The sequence below is a fragment of the Paramisgurnus dabryanus genome, chromosome 13 (genome assembly GCF_030506205.2).
Source record: "Paramisgurnus dabryanus chromosome 13, PD_genome_1.1, whole genome shotgun sequence".
NCBI lineage: Eukaryota > Metazoa > Chordata > Actinopteri > Cypriniformes > Cobitidae > Paramisgurnus > Paramisgurnus dabryanus.
This window is the reverse complement of record NC_133349.1, coordinates 4,419,416-4,435,149: the sequence shown is the minus strand read 5'-3', so window position 1 is coordinate 4,435,149 and position 15,734 is coordinate 4,419,416. Positions and strand designations below refer to the sequence as shown.

General features: G+C 37.8%; 1 protein-coding gene across 4 annotated transcripts in view; it reads right to left on the bottom strand.

Moving 5' to 3' along the window:
* Nucleotides 1–15,734, bottom strand: part of csmd3a (CUB and Sushi multiple domains 3a) — a 398,763-nt gene that overhangs the window by 41,287 nt on the left and 341,742 nt on the right. For all 4 annotated transcript variants that reach the window (XM_065298900.1, XM_065298902.1, XM_065298901.1 and 1 more), the window contains exons 57-59: nucleotides 11,010–11,192; nucleotides 4,949–5,125; nucleotides 2,599–2,778 (exon numbers count right to left, since the gene is read on the bottom strand). In XM_065298900.1, the coding sequence (XP_065154972.1) occupies nucleotides 2,599–2,778; nucleotides 4,949–5,125; nucleotides 11,010–11,192 (540 nt within the window). The remainder of the gene's footprint in view (nucleotides 1–2,598; nucleotides 2,779–4,948; nucleotides 5,126–11,009; nucleotides 11,193–15,734) is intronic.

The following is a 15,734-nucleotide window of genomic DNA, read 5'->3' as shown; positions in this document are numbered from 1 at the left end:
TGTCAACAGACATTATGCACTAATGAGAACGCCGGTGGAAGTAGATTTTCCTCTCAGTGATTTGTAAATAGATGCGAGCGTGTGGGAAGGCAGAGAAAAGACAAGTGTGGATGAATAAGAGAGCTAAAAATGACTGCAGGACACAAATGATGGTTATCGCTGGTTCCAGATCAAATCTGCTGACATTTCAGGTTTTCTGCACCGCTTATGGGGAAAACTCTGGGGAAAGGATTGTAAAATGTGTTTAACCGAATCCTACATGGTTATTTGCAGCTTAAAATATTTAATAAATACAATCATGCCAGCCATGCATTTCAAGTGTTGCGATGCCATAGAAGAACATACTGTATATTGGCTAAATGGCTCCATAAAGAACCTTTAACATTTAAATAAAATTTATGTTATACACAAGGTTTTTCATGGTTAAAATAAGTTTAAGATTATAAACAGGTAAGAAAGAACTTGTTCTTTGAGGAAACAATAATGGTTTTTCTATGCATCTGTTTATTTTTAACAGTACAGAGGAGAGCAGGGCACAAAGTAACAGTTTTTGGCTCTATCATTCAAAAAATAATTAAGTAAGATTAATGTGTTTTACACAATAAACACACACATCAATGCTACTGTACAAAGTAAAGTTTGTTTGTGGGACGTGTCTATATACTAAAGGTGAATATTGTTTATATATCTGGCTATAATAGATAGATATCCACACATGCATCCATCCATACTGCAAAAAATTATTTTCAAGAAAAAAAATCTTGGTATTTTTGTCTTGTTTTTAATAAAAATATCGAGAAATTCTTAAATTAACATACTTTTCTTGATGAGCAAAACGACCCCAGAAAATAAGTCTAGTTTTTAGACCAAAAATATCAAATTTAAGTAATTTGTGCATAAAACAAGCAAAAAATCTGCAAGATTTTTCTTAAACAATAAATTCAAGCATTTGCTAAATTATCAAATATTGAATTATAAATTATACAATTATTAAAATATCTAATTTAAGTAATTTTGTGCATAAAACAAGCAAAAAATCTTGAACATTTTTCTTAAACACTAAATTCAAGAAAATTTCAAGAAAAATATGCTTACCCCATTGGCAGATTTTTTTTTGCTTGTTTTATGCACAAAATTACTTAAATTTAATATTTTTGGTCTAAAAACTAGACTTATTTTCTTGGGTCGTTTTGCTCATCAAGAAAAAGCATCTTAATTTAAGAATTTTTAGATATTTTTTTTCTTGAAATTATTTTTTTTTTTGAGTGCATGATCCTTCATCTAACCATCCTTGTATTATGCATCAATGCATAGAAATAGATTTACACAATAAAAAAAAACATAATAGTGAGTGATTTCCCCTGATATTGTATTATCAGTTATCATTTTGATGAATAGTATTTACATTGTTTTCATTTCATTATCATTGTATACCTGAGGCTTAAATATAACACTGTGTGACAACTAACCCCGCTGTGTAAAAATAGCGTCTACTTCAAAATGCTAAATATACGTTAGCAGCCAATGTTAATCGTTAATGATTTGGGACAAATATGATGTTATTTAATGTTAAACTATGTGAGTGGCGCTGTGTGGCGTGACAGGGATTTGAGCAACTTCCTGAGTCAAAGCTGGACGCCGCTGACAAGCGCCACCTGGCGGCGCCGGTGTGCGTATACTCATAGAAAACAATGTGTTCGATTTTTTTAGAACGGCGCGGCGCGGCCGGTGTGAGATCCCCTTTAGACTTCCATGCCTCAAAAACACTCTTTGTTCAATATCTTAACGAATACAGATCAAAACGTTTCACGCATGAGATCCTCTGACTGTAAGAAAAAAAGGCCAAAAGTACAGATTGCTCGGCCCTGTATAAATATGTAAAGTAGCCATGTTACAATTAACCCTGCGTTAGTTTGTGCCCCGCGCTCACTCCCACCTGTGAAATACAGAAATCTATCAAAATAAACAGTGTTGACAGAAATAATACTGAAGCATACAATTATTACTTTTTAACTTTTAATAAAATATAACTATACATATATAAATGCACTGGCTTTATATAACGGGGTGTATATTTGAAAACATACATTTACACTTAAAATGTGTCAACAATTTTGACACCGATTATTGATGCTTGTGTAGTGGCTCATTAAATCCCTTTGGATTGGATCTTGGTAATTGGATCTCTTGGGAACGCTGTAAATCAGAAGTAGGAACTTTTGCAAATCTTTAAGTTGAAGCACAAAAGTTTTGCCTCCTATACTAATTAGCTCATTTTTTATTAATAACTTGAAATATCCTTCACTCACCTTCTGTCTCCTTTTATTAATTTCAGACATCATTGCACATATAGAATACATCAAGAACTCTAAATATTAACCAATTTAAACAGAATGTAAAGTAATAATGACGAATAACAGCGCCTATGTATAAACAATTCACTTAAATTCACTTAAATTCCTAAAACAATGGCCAATTTCGCATCCAGGATATCTTGGCTAATACAGACCAACATCCGTTTGCTTTTGGCAATCGCTGCCTAGACAAACAACCAAAATCTGTCACAGTTTTGTATAAAGAAAGCGTAGAGCCCTGTACCTCGGCAGGTGGGTAACGTGCCGCTCCAGGTGCCGTTGTGGGTGCAGGTGCGAGTAGAAGTGCTCCCGTTTTCCATAACGTACCCAGGTTGGCAGGTATAAGTCACGTTCTTTCCGATGGTAAAGTCGTCCCCGCTCCTCAGCCCACTGGCAGGAACACCTGGATCTCCACAGTTAATCACTATCAGGAGGAGGAAGAGAATAAAATTCTTAGGATTGTGATCAAGTTTGACACTGGAAGTTCATCTCTTGAAACTCTGTAACGGAGACATCATTATGCAGGCTGAGAGGCTGTGGGTGTACATAAATAGTCTAAATGCAGAACATCATTAAAATGTTTATGGTTTTAAGACTGTCTCCAAGGGAACTTTAACTAAATAAACAATTATTCAGAATGTTTCTGTTAAAATACAAATTGCTATTTGATAGTCTAATGGTCAAACCTTAAGGTTAGAGGAAAAATGCAAACTGCGTCATTTTTAAGGATGTTTCATTCATTCATCCCATGCAATGTTTTATTATTAGATTCATAGGCAATACAATTCAATATTTATAAATTAAATTATTGTACTTATAACTCGAATCAGACACTTTTGCTAAAGCAACATTCTCAATAATGCTCATACAGCAGAAGTACATGTAGGGGTGGTTTCCAGGACAAGGATTAGTCCAAAACTTAAATAAATGTAAGAGCTGTCCAAACTGAAAACAACTTGTACTGACATATCTTAAAATACAACAGCGCCCTTTGTTTCGCCTCAAAATGTAACAATGTTTTTAGTAAGGCAAGTTTGTTAAAACTAGTTATATTTTCTAATTAAACTAAGGTCTAGTCCTGGCTTAAGCTAATCCCTGTCTGGGAAAAGGCCGCAAAGACTTCAGATGCCTTTGGTGCTCTATCTCTTTGTCTTTTGTCTTTGTCTAAATCTTTATCTCCTGTTTGTTACAAATAAAGTATTTCTAGAGTATAAACCTTTTCTTACATACTTGTAAATAATTTTTTGATGATATTGGATAGCCATACATTTAAAGCAATTAAAAGCCTGCTTTTTTACTTACATGACTAAAAGAAAACAGGTTTTAAAGGTTTTAATAAAAAAATAACAATTTCAATACAAGTGAAAAACAACACAATTATTTAACATTAATCTAAAACTGGGGATCTTCTTCCTGTGCTTAGTTTTTCAGTTTACAAAGTCCGTCATCTAAATAGGGATTAGACATAGCGCCAGCGCAACTGGCTTTTAAAGGGGATGAGAGATAAGACTCTCATTGGTGTATTGCACGTTATGCCCAAAATACTCCCATTACTCATTTAAAAAATAGGACCAATTTCGACCATGCGTTCCGTGTACAAACCATTTTTCCCGTCGTTAAATAAGCAAAAGTGGATTCGGACACGCCTATTTAGACATTGTGCTGCGCGCTAGACAATGAATTTGGGACTCTTTCATTTATAATAAACATACATTTGAATATAGCATCCATATTTGTCCTTGCCCATGTTGATTAGAGTATTAAAAACTTAAATTCAGGTAAATATAGAACAGATAAAATGTGTGATTAAGTTGCAATTAATCACGAGTTAACTCATAACAATCATGCGATTAATCTAGATTAAATATTTTAATCGATTGACAGCCCTAATTGTTTTAACATGGGCATGTCGATCAATATGCAATCTGTCTTTTTGAGCACATCGATTGGGTCAGACAAAATGTTATCGACTCAACCAGTGGCGTGAGTTTGGGGCGGAGCTACCTGTTTGAAAAATGTCCGATTAAGCGAGGGAGGCATTTAAATCCCACATTTTTTCGACAACCGTCACAATTGCGTTTGATAGCACTAATGGTTGAGAAATGACCCACTTCACCTTTAACATCCAGAGTTTATCTTGACAGTCCATCAGCTATGAGCAACAGCTTCCCGGCATTGAGTAATGCCTTACTAGTGTCCTATTGATATTCACTGTAGTCCCGCTGAACTCCCCCACTCATTATTCGGCGACTATGCCAAAATCAATCTTGCATTATATGTCAGCCTAAGATTGATTCTTCCTGTCAGATCATTCTCTTATTACTTAGACAGCGGCAGTAATAAATCTCTTTATATTAATGAGATTGCTCACGAGGTGTACTGGGTCCGCATCTCAACAACAACACCGTCGGAAGAGGCTTCGGCTAATTACAAACCGGGCGTCTTGTTGTTATAGAAAATCTTTGATGTCGGATTGGCAAACGCAGTGAAGGACAAACAAAACACATGAGGGAAGACAATAACCTTGCCAAATGATCGAGATTTTCTGGGATGTAAAACAACAGCTTGCAAACCTCAAGCTTCTGAATACGTACATGTACAGTTGGGCTCGGCGCCAGACCAGGTGCCGTTCGCCAGACACTGACGTGAAGCTGAACCAGACAGCCGATATCCATCCACGCACGAGTAGATGATGGAGTGAGAGAAGGTGGTGCCATCCACAACCAAAATGCGCCCATTAGCCGGAGTCCCTGGGTTCTCGCATTGAACAGCTTTTGGATGAGAGAATGCATTAGTAGACCGCCAACAGAAACCAACGTGTAGGGTTGTTTTGTATGCACAATGCATAATTACATGTTTGCTCATGATAATGAAAGTAAAATGTGTTTCTTAGAAACAGAATGATTACTTTTCAAACATGTACAGTGCTTAATAGATTTATTTGACCGGCTGTCTATTTGTCTCAAAGATCATCCAGAATCGTGACGTGCTTAAATGTGGACCCTTTTCTTTTTGAATAGTTCACCGTGTATTTTATCATTTTGAACAGGAGTGAGTAACGTCAAAATGAATTCACCTTTTTATATCCAAATTTAAGGCGACACATTCAACTTTTCTCAGAAGTCAGAAATAAATGAAGCTATTTTTAGGCATGAAGAAATTATATTGTCTCTTGATAATCAAACGTGAGTTGAAAGGGATAAAATTATCAACTACCGGGGACTTTAATCAAAGTTTCTGCAGGTTTCACAAAGTTAATTTAAGACCATTATAAATTAAATTCAAGTCTTGTATCATTACAATGAAGTAGAGGTCTCCACAGGTCCACTTAGATCCAAAAGCCAGATGTCCGACCTGAGAACCGAGTGGGTTTGGGTCTAAAAGTTGCGCGTGTGCCTAATGCTGCGTCTACACCAACTGCGGTAAAGGCCTGAAGAGCGAGTGATTTCAATGTTAAGTTAATGTGAAGACGCTTTGACGCGCGTCAAGAGGTCCCGCGGCGCGGAAGAGGCGTTCAGCGCGGAAGACACGTTTCCGCCTCTTTCGCGCGAGCTTCGCGAATTGAGCGTTGTGCGCGGTACACGCGGTGCGCGCGAATGCTGCTTTTGTGCATTTTGCGGTTGACGCAAATTTGTGGCTCACGCCCGAGTTGAAAAATTTTAACTTTGGCGGAATTTCGCGCTGCGTAAACCAATCAGGAGCCTGCTTGCTGCTGTGGTGGGAGCCCCGCCCGAAGTCACTTATTTAACCAATGCTTGATGTCCGTAAGCAGTCACCCGGAGCTATACCACACAAGTTCTTATTTCTATAGAGGAGACCGGAATAAAAAGGACCTCGCTTGGAAGAGTGTCAGTGAGGACATTGGGCAACCTGGTAATTGTAATACACACTTCACTTTTGAGTCACGTGACGTTTATCGACCCACGTTGTTTATTTTCCCCCTATAGTAAGGTTACCAACTACAAACTGGTAACTCTCATGATAAATTCACAATCAACATCAGTCATCTTGCAAACAGACAACCGCATAGCACTTGCCCCTCCCACAAGAAGAGGAGTTTGCCTCTGACGCGCGTCAAATGCTTGCTTTTTTCACGCGTCTACTCCGCTCTACATGCGCAAATGCATTCAAATTGTTCAAGCGGCAAACCACGCGCGGTAGACGTGATTTTGACGCCTGAAACGCAGTTGGTGTAAACTCAGCATTAGACACAGGTTGGGTATAATATTAGCGGCCTCGGGTCTCGGATAATTTAAAATGAATGTGTTTTTGCGAAACGGACCTTAGAAGACCCAAACTATCTGGCGTGTGTGCATCAAGTCCTTTTCCAACCCCTCCTCTGTTTGCAAAGACAGCATGCGACATCATGTGGCTGGCGGTGACGTATGTTAATTTAAGTTGAGCCAGACCTGGCAATCAATTTTGAATGCACACTGTAGCGGTTCCCTTGGTGTCGTCATCCCGTAACAAATGAAAATAAATGGAGCAGCGGGCCAAATTGGGGCACACACGTCGATGCCATTTACTTTCGGGTCTAGTCGAGTTAAAAAAAGCACCACTGGATCGGGTCGGACTCGGGTTTAATTTTGTTGGGGTTTTCTCAGGTTGGGTCTTTAAAAAAAATTATGCACGTTGGGTTCGGATTAAAAAGTGATTCTGGTCATTTCGGGTCGGGTACATTTCTTTGGACCTGAGAAGACCTCTTCAATGAAGTCCAATTTTATAGTTCAGTGTGCAGGCATGTGCTTTTTTATCACCCTTTTTCTTTCATATGACAGAAACAAGATATATTTTCAAGGGGTTTGACACTCAGCCCACAAGATGAAACGAGATTAGGTTCAAGACCAGACAAGATTATTACACTTTGCTGATATTACAAGACAGTTTTTTACTATGAGATGTCAGAATGACATTTTAAGAAATCCTCAATGAAAACAGCCTTTAATTGAACTGGAATCACAAAATGTGGAAATGTTTTAACCAATCTAGGGTTTTACCTAGCAAATATTTTGTTAATTGATGCTGATCAAATAATCTGAGATTTTTAGTAATAAGTGGGCAAAAGCATTTAAAATGACAATAATGATAAGACAATAATAATTGGTTGAAATAAAGTAGGCCTATCAAAAGCAAATAAACACTTGGTTTTATTAAACAACAAAATATTAAAATGGTGTGTTTAGATTTTGCAGGACTAGGTCTAATGGCGCTTCCATTGCATAGTACCCCCCGGTTTGGGTCGGGTCATCTCACGTTTGGGGGCTTTTGCACTGGGTGCATTACGTAGTACCCAAAACTTTTTTAGTACCACCCCAGTTGGGGTTCCAAGCAGGGCAAGCTGATACCAAAACGTGATGTGAAAGCACTGTAGATCACTGATTGGTCTGAGAGAATCGTCACTACCAACGTCATCGCTATAATGTAAAAGATTAGCTTTACCTTCGTGCTAGCTTGTGCTGTCTCAAGTAAACCTGTTGTCATCTGTGCTTTGCTTTAAGTTCCTAAACTCCCTTTTTGCGACGAAAAACATTCACAGGTTAAGAATCAGTGTTAATTTCGTTAACAAAGATGATGACGAAAAATATTCGTCAACGAACCTTTTTTCACGGACGAAAACTAAATAAAAACTAAATAAAAGTCAGATATGATGACGAAGACTGTAACGAAATATAACTGACACTTTAGTCAACGAATAAAAATAAGACGAAAATGTTAGGGAAGGACGAATGGACAAGAGATCCAATCAGAGCTACTCATTTTGTGGGACAAGTTGGTAAGAAATCCAATCAGAGCGAATCTGTGAGGGTAGGTTGATCTACGCAGGCAGCAGTCGGCAGAGCCATTTTAAAAACCCGCGGCAAAGTTCGTTTTCACAACAGGTTGTTTACATTATATTTAGTTGTAGCTACAGTCTTAGTTACCCAGCTTTGGCTGATTTTAGTTGACTTCGCTCGTTAGCAACACGCTAACGTTTTGCGGTGCACCCGGTCTGAAGACATGTCTCATTAACAAAAAAATGTCAGAGCTAGCATCTAATCTGGTCACACTTCAAATATTACAAGACGACAGCCTGTAAAGACGACTCATCCAGAAATACATGCGAAGGTAAGCATACACGCTATCAGATAAACCACCGTGTTTTCGCTAAACTTGGAATAACATAGAAACAAAAGGAATACACATCTGAACTGTATTGATTGTATTGGTTTGTCTGAATTAATACTGAGTATAAATATTCAGTGTCCTCAAATTTAATGAAACGGTGGAGTACTATGCAATGGAAAAGCACCATATTAAGACATTTGAGGAGTTTCTTACAAACATACCTCAAAAAATACATTACTGGTGTGCATCTTGAGACAAAACAATGAAAAAATTAAAAATAATTAAATTGACGAAACATTAGCATGTCTAATGCACAGGACATGCAAACAGTGGACTTTCATACATGACAGAGTAAGAGACCTCACCAATACATTCTTATATATCATATTATTCTTATACAAAGATGGAGTAAAGAATTTATTTAAGGATTATTAGATTAATTTAATTTATTTAAATAAAATTTGATTTATTTAAAGGTTTTTTATTTAAAAAATATTAAAAGATTTGTTTATATCTGTTATTAATTAATTATATTTTTAAATTTAACATGTTTTAAGACCTTGCAGACACACATGTTTATTTTGTTGCATTTTGGTTTAAACATTCTAAAGGGTCGTTCACACTTTAACAATAACTATAACGTTTACTATATTAGCATCCATATCACTGGACGGTAGCGATAACTTTATGTTTATTCCAGTGGCGACCGGTGACTTCTTTTTCGAGGGCGCACAATGCGAAACTCGTCACAACATGTATTTAGCACGTCATGTGTGTGGCTCGCCATTTCAAAATATGTGTTCGGCGCGTCATGTAAATTTAGATGCATCACGCGTGATGTCAAAATACGGGCCTGCTGCAGACACTTAGAAGGCGTTTATGATAAAAAAAAAAACACTTACATTTGCCAGAAACTTGTTTAATCTCTTGTGTTATCAGAGTTTAGTGTTAAGTAAGTGTCTTGCGAGTATTTCGTGAGCGTCTCTTTTATCATAAACCCTTTGCGTGAGCAGCATTTATTTATTTTAACAAGACACATAATGCACATGGTTCACACATGATGCAACAAACACATATTTTGAAATAACAAGCAACACACATGACACTCAGAACACAAATTTTGAATTCGCGCCCCTCAGAAGAAAAGTCACCGACTGCCACTGGTTAATTCGCTCACATGCGCAGTATTCGCGCAAATCACTTCCTTCAATGACATTAACTAATATTGGATATTTCCTGTAATAAAAAAACTTTTGAAATTGTTTACATGTCACTAAATGTGTAAATATTCTTCTGTTCTTGTTGTCCTCAACACGCTGCATTTCATGTAATGCTAAACAGTGAATTTAGTAGTGTTTGTAATCTATTATCTTACCTTTTGGTGTAGTCAATGTGGTAGGGAAAGAGCATTACGTAGTCCGAATAGATTTGATTGGCTGTCAATGATTTTTCGTTCATCAGTTGGAAAAAAAATCACTCAGAAAATGATCCCAAGGAAATCGTTCATTGTATCTTTATTGTTATAGTTATGGTGTGAACTCACCTATTCTCTTTAATATAAAACGATTTTTAAACATATATTTTTTATATTTATCGTTATAATGTGAACGTCCCTTAACTCTGCACCCTTTCTTTATTTAGCATGCATGGATCTATGAATATGCAAATTAGCCCCATCTCCGCTCAATCGCATAAGCTTGACCTGATCCACTTAGTCAAATGCTTAAAAGAAAGGGGGCGGTCCAAATTTTATGAAAGTATGTGTGGTAAAGTGCAGTTCAATGGTATTGACAGATGAATTTGCATATGGTTTGTCTAAAAGCATATTGAAAACACATCATAGACAATTAAACAACATTAACCACAGGATGGCTTAGCAAACAGATCAAAATTGCAAAATAATTGTTTCATAAAATAATTTGATGTTTTTTTAACAGCTCTGGATGTTGTTTTTCTTTTGAATATAAAAAACTCAAAGCATTCTTGCTGCAGTTCAATTATCTGCATGCAACATAAGCTGTGCATTTATATCATTTAGCTTTACAGTGCATTTCACTTTCAGTCACTGTAAACGGCAAACGCGCGGGTCGAGCGAGGTCAAATTGCAGGGCTGCTGGTGTTTGTACGACCAAGATGGGATTAAATGCAAGACAAGCTGTTAAGACCAGAGCTGCGTAGCAAAAACATTCAAGCCTGAGAAATTTCCGCCTCCTGGGGCCTGCGCGCTAACAATCTGTAAATCTGCTTTATAGCCAAGCTCCGCGCTGGACTGCAATAACCTGTCACCCTTGAGATGGCACGGACAATGCGTCAAGCTAAAAAGAGCTGCGAAAACACTCGCACGTCTCCGCGAAGCCTCCGGGCCGGGCGGCACAAGGTCGTCCCTCGTGTGAATTACGGAGCTTTTGAATGCCACGACGCCGACTCGGATGTTTGACGAGAGAATCTCTCCGCAGAGATCGTCTGATGCGTATCAGCGTCTCCGCGTGTGAATACAGAGCTCCTGACTGTGCCCATGCATTATTTATAGTGTCTGCGGGCTTCACTTACGTTTACATGTGGGCTGTCGGCCCGACCAGGTGCCGTTGGGAAAACAGATCCTTTCTGCCGAGCCGTATAGAGTGTGACCCGTGGAGCAAGTGAATCGAACTTTTGCGTGCTGCTGAAAGCTGCTCTCCTCTCGGGTGGCGTGGGCCGGCGTGCCCGGATCCCCGCAGGTGCTCCTTTTATCACCTATGAATGTAGCGAATATAAAGAGATTAACAGTATTTCATCTCGACGACAACAGTTGAAATCATTACGGCCTGAAAGCAATAAAGAAGTACTTGGTGATCTATTAGAGATATTATAAATCTAAACTTTGCTTTTACCCCACTGCCCCCGGAGCAGTTGCGGATCAACGTTTGGTCACAAAGGGGAATTTCGCAGCACTGAACTGCCAATGCTTGGATAAAAAGCTGTTACAGGTCTCGGAGGAATATTTCCCTTGTTCTCTGAGCTGTCACTCATCATGGCCTTTCAGGAGATTTGAACTTTTAAAAAACTTGTGCTTTATTGAGCATCTACAATCGTTTGGCTTGCTGGCCTTGACTGGGTAGGTATGCATATGGCAGTCAATGGAAAAACTTCATCAATGACAATGGGTGTTAGTAAGATTTGTTACAAGAGTAGAAATGGAAATACTATAATCATGTCATTACAAAGCATTTTTTTTTCAGAGGAACATGAACTTTTTTTTTTTGTTTTGGTGTCAACTGAATACAATTGTCATACAAGTGAACAGTGCATTAAAAGTACAGCTCTTGATATTTATACAATGTTATAAATACAGATGATTCAAGAGTCTTCGACAGGGGGTCCCTGATGGGATTACTGGGGGTCATCCAAATATTGTTTAAATGCAAAATATTTTATTTTTGAAAAATGAAATGAAGCATAAAACAAAAGTGCATAAATATGCCAGTAATAAAAAAAACCATAATATGTTTCCATAATAAAATGTGACCCTGGACCACAAAACCAGTAATAATGGTATTTTTTTTAAATTGAGATATATACATATAATTATATAAAAGTTGAATAAATAATATTTCCATTAATGTATGGTTTGTTAGGATAAGACAATATTTGTCCGAGATCTGGAATTTAAGGGAACAATATTGAGGAAATCGCCTTTAAAGTTGTCCAAATTATGTCCGTAGCAATTACGTTTTTATATATTTAAGGTAGGAAATTTACAAAATATCCTCATGGGATAATATCCTAATGGTTTTTGGCAAAAAAAATATCATTTTAACACATAAAATGTATTGTTGGCTTCAGCTACAAATCTAACCGTGTAACTTGAATGGATGGTTAAAAAATTCTGTCATCATATACTCACTCTCATATTGTTACAAACCCGTATAAATTTCAAACCCGAAGATATTTTGAGGAATGTTTGTAACCAAACTGTTCATGGACTCCATTGACTTCCATAGTATTTTTTTCCTACTATGAAAGTAAATGGGGTCCACAAACGGCTTGGTTACAAACATTTGTTACATGTATTGGGGGTCCTTGCTCCTCCTCTCTATCCATTTAAATGGTGTTTGCCCAAAAACGTTGAAGACCTCTGCCATGGAAGAACCATTTTGACTGTATAGTTCCATAAAGAACCTTTAACATCCAAAAAACCTTAAATTGTTTTTTGAGAAAATAGAAATGGTTCTTCTGTAGCACCCCTGTGAAAAACATCATATAATTTACTCACCCCCATGTCATCCAAGATGTTTATGTCTTTCTTTCTTCAGTCGAGAAGAAAATAAGTTTTTTGAGGAAAACATTTCAGGATTTTTCTCCATATAGTGGACTTTAGTGGAGTTCAACAGATTATAGTTTCAATGCAATTTAAAATTGCAGTTTCGATGCAGCTTCAAAAACCTCTAAATGATCCCAACCGAGGCATAAGGGTCTTTTCGCCCAAATTTTTTTTATATAAGTACATTTAAATAACAACTTCCCGACTTGCACTAGCCGTGTGAAGCGCCAGTGTGACCTTACGGATTACGTAATCACATAGAAAGGTCACGCATGACGAATGCGAAACTACCCCTCCAGTGTTAACAAATTTGGAGAAAGAGGACAGTTCTGAGGATGTTGTATGTGTAATGATACTAATTAATGTCTGTGTCAGTTTATTGTTTAAAAGAAACAATTGTTTAAAATGTGCGTTTCACATATGTGTCGTATGACCTTTTGATGTGTTTACAAATTACGTAAGGCTGCGCTCGTGCTTAAATGGCTAGTGCAAGACGAGAAGTTATGGCTTAAAAGTACTTTTTTGTGAAAATGACGTTAGTTTCGCTAGATAAGACCTCGATTGGGATCGTTTATAGCCATATGTAACTGCACTGAACCTGTAAAATGTTGAGGTCCATTAAAGTCCACTATATGGAGAAAAATCCTGGAATGTTTTTCTTATCTCTTTCCTCACCATTGACAAGTTAACTCGTCAATTAAGAGAAAACGCTTCCCTGCCAATGACGAGTATTTCCGGCAATCCGCAATACCGCTATTATCCACCAGCTGGCAACTTTTTTAAAAATGTTGGTGGGGAAAGATTTTTAAAACTTAAGTTCTTCTTAACTGAACAAAGAAAGACATAAACATTTTGGATGGCATGCGGGTGAATAAATTATCAAGATTTTTTTTGATGAAAGTAATCCTGTAATTGGTAAAGCATTGCGTTAGCAGTGTAAAAGTTCTTGGGTTCGATTCCACAAAAACTTTATACTTTGTAATGCACTTTAGGTTGATTTGATACTGAGGAATAAGTGTAAAATCTACTTGTGAGGAACGACATAAGTGTGAGCCAATAATTGCAAGATTTTCATATCTTGTGTGAATTATTTCATTTAAATAGACATTAAATAGCATTTTGAAGTGCAAATTATCATGCCACGTTCTTAAGAGAAACAATTAAAGGCAAAATTATATTTATCAGTGGTGTGAAATGTCGCAAAGTGAAATTTGCAGGGGTGTGAGAAATGTGACACCTTTCCAAATGACAGCGTTGCACCCAACAAGCTATCAATTATCATCTAACAGTCACCAACATAAATGACTACCATAAATAATTATGGTTAAACATTCATCAAACAGAGTCAGAGGGAAACAAGCTGCAGACAGTACAGTACACGTTAGGATCGAGTCCTGTTAAAGTCAGCCGATGACCCAAAAATCAAACCCTTTTTAATTATATGTACAAGCACTTAAGAGGCCAATCGGTAAAACCGGACTCAGCAAATGCTGTGAGAACCTGAGGGACGACTAAACGGTGATTAAAACCAGCAACACATTCACAATCTCCATTGCACAGTCATCGTCTGTGCTCGTAAAAAAAACTCGACTGCTCTATGACAAAAGAAGTCTTTCGGATATCTGGGACATTCCTTACTCCATGCTACGTTAAAATATTAAGAGATGCATGAAGAGCGAGAGGAAGCCGTATTCACAGCTCGTTTTTTCAAACGTCTCACCTGACCCGTCATCTCTCACAATAAGGAGGACAAAAGACCGACTACTCTTGCTCATTAACCTCTCTTGGGTTTGACGTCCCACCTTTGTTCAGCATGTTATAAACACAGACAGCGTTTGGAAAAGCGTTTCTATTACACCTCAAGCGGCCATAAAACAGTCCTGTTTCTCTGAGTTTGGCGCTTGAGGCGTATATGTGCTAATATACTATATAACCTTCATTAGATACTTGTACAAAAGTAAAGGTGTCCAGTGCTATGAAACGGTTATAGTTCTTACTAATTGGCACTATGGAGAGGTGTGAATGCGAGGTAAAGTCTGCCCACCAGATGCTTAGCGGCGCATAATAAGGCTGAAAAGTTCGTTACATAAAGTCTGAATCATTTCAGTGTAGAGAGCTATTGATTTTGTTCTCCATCCACAGTTTGTCATGTTGTGCCCGTAGTATCGGCTTCGTGTCTTGGGTGAAATTCATTTTGCCAAATAATGTAAAGCGGTGGGTAAAAAGCATAAAACTCCCTTCAGGGGACAAGCTTTAAAACTTAAACAAACACACGGCATTAAACGTGTGCCGAGGTGCACCTTGAAACGAAAATGCGAGTAACGCGAGATTATCTGCTTTGTTTCAAATATCCCAGCAAATTCATGGCTCAAGATATTCTCTATCCTGAGGAATGTCCCAGAATTCCCAAATACAGTCCTGACATCAAACCTTCAGACTGAAGAAGTTCACACAGAATACAAAAGCAGAACTAGAAAGACACGGATGGAGAACTCAAAGGAACTAAGAGGTTGCTCTTTCAAAGGTCGATACACTTAATGGGCACCTCGGTTAAATTTCATTGAAGTGTCAACTTTCTCTCTGATGTTTCCCCTTATATTTTCAGGTTATGGTCACTGGTAGTGAAAGGGAATGCTAATGGATACCTCTCTCCCAGTATTAAAGTCTGCACTGAATACATTTAGCTGTCGTATACTGCACAGTATACAGTACATAATGCGCAGGATTAAGTAGTCAGCTAGCATTACATTCTGAACAGCCAAAGTGACAAAAGCAGTTAGAGAGACACACAGACAGAGAGAGAGAGAGAGAGAGAGAGAGAGAGAGAGAGAGAGAGAGGAAAAGAGAGGGAGTGATAAAATATACCAAGTTACTGAAAGAGGGCGATCTATAGAGGCGGTGAGAGAGACCTATAGAGCGAGGGAAGGAAAGAATGAGTGATACAGAGAGAGAGAAAGAGAGAGAGAGAGAGAGAG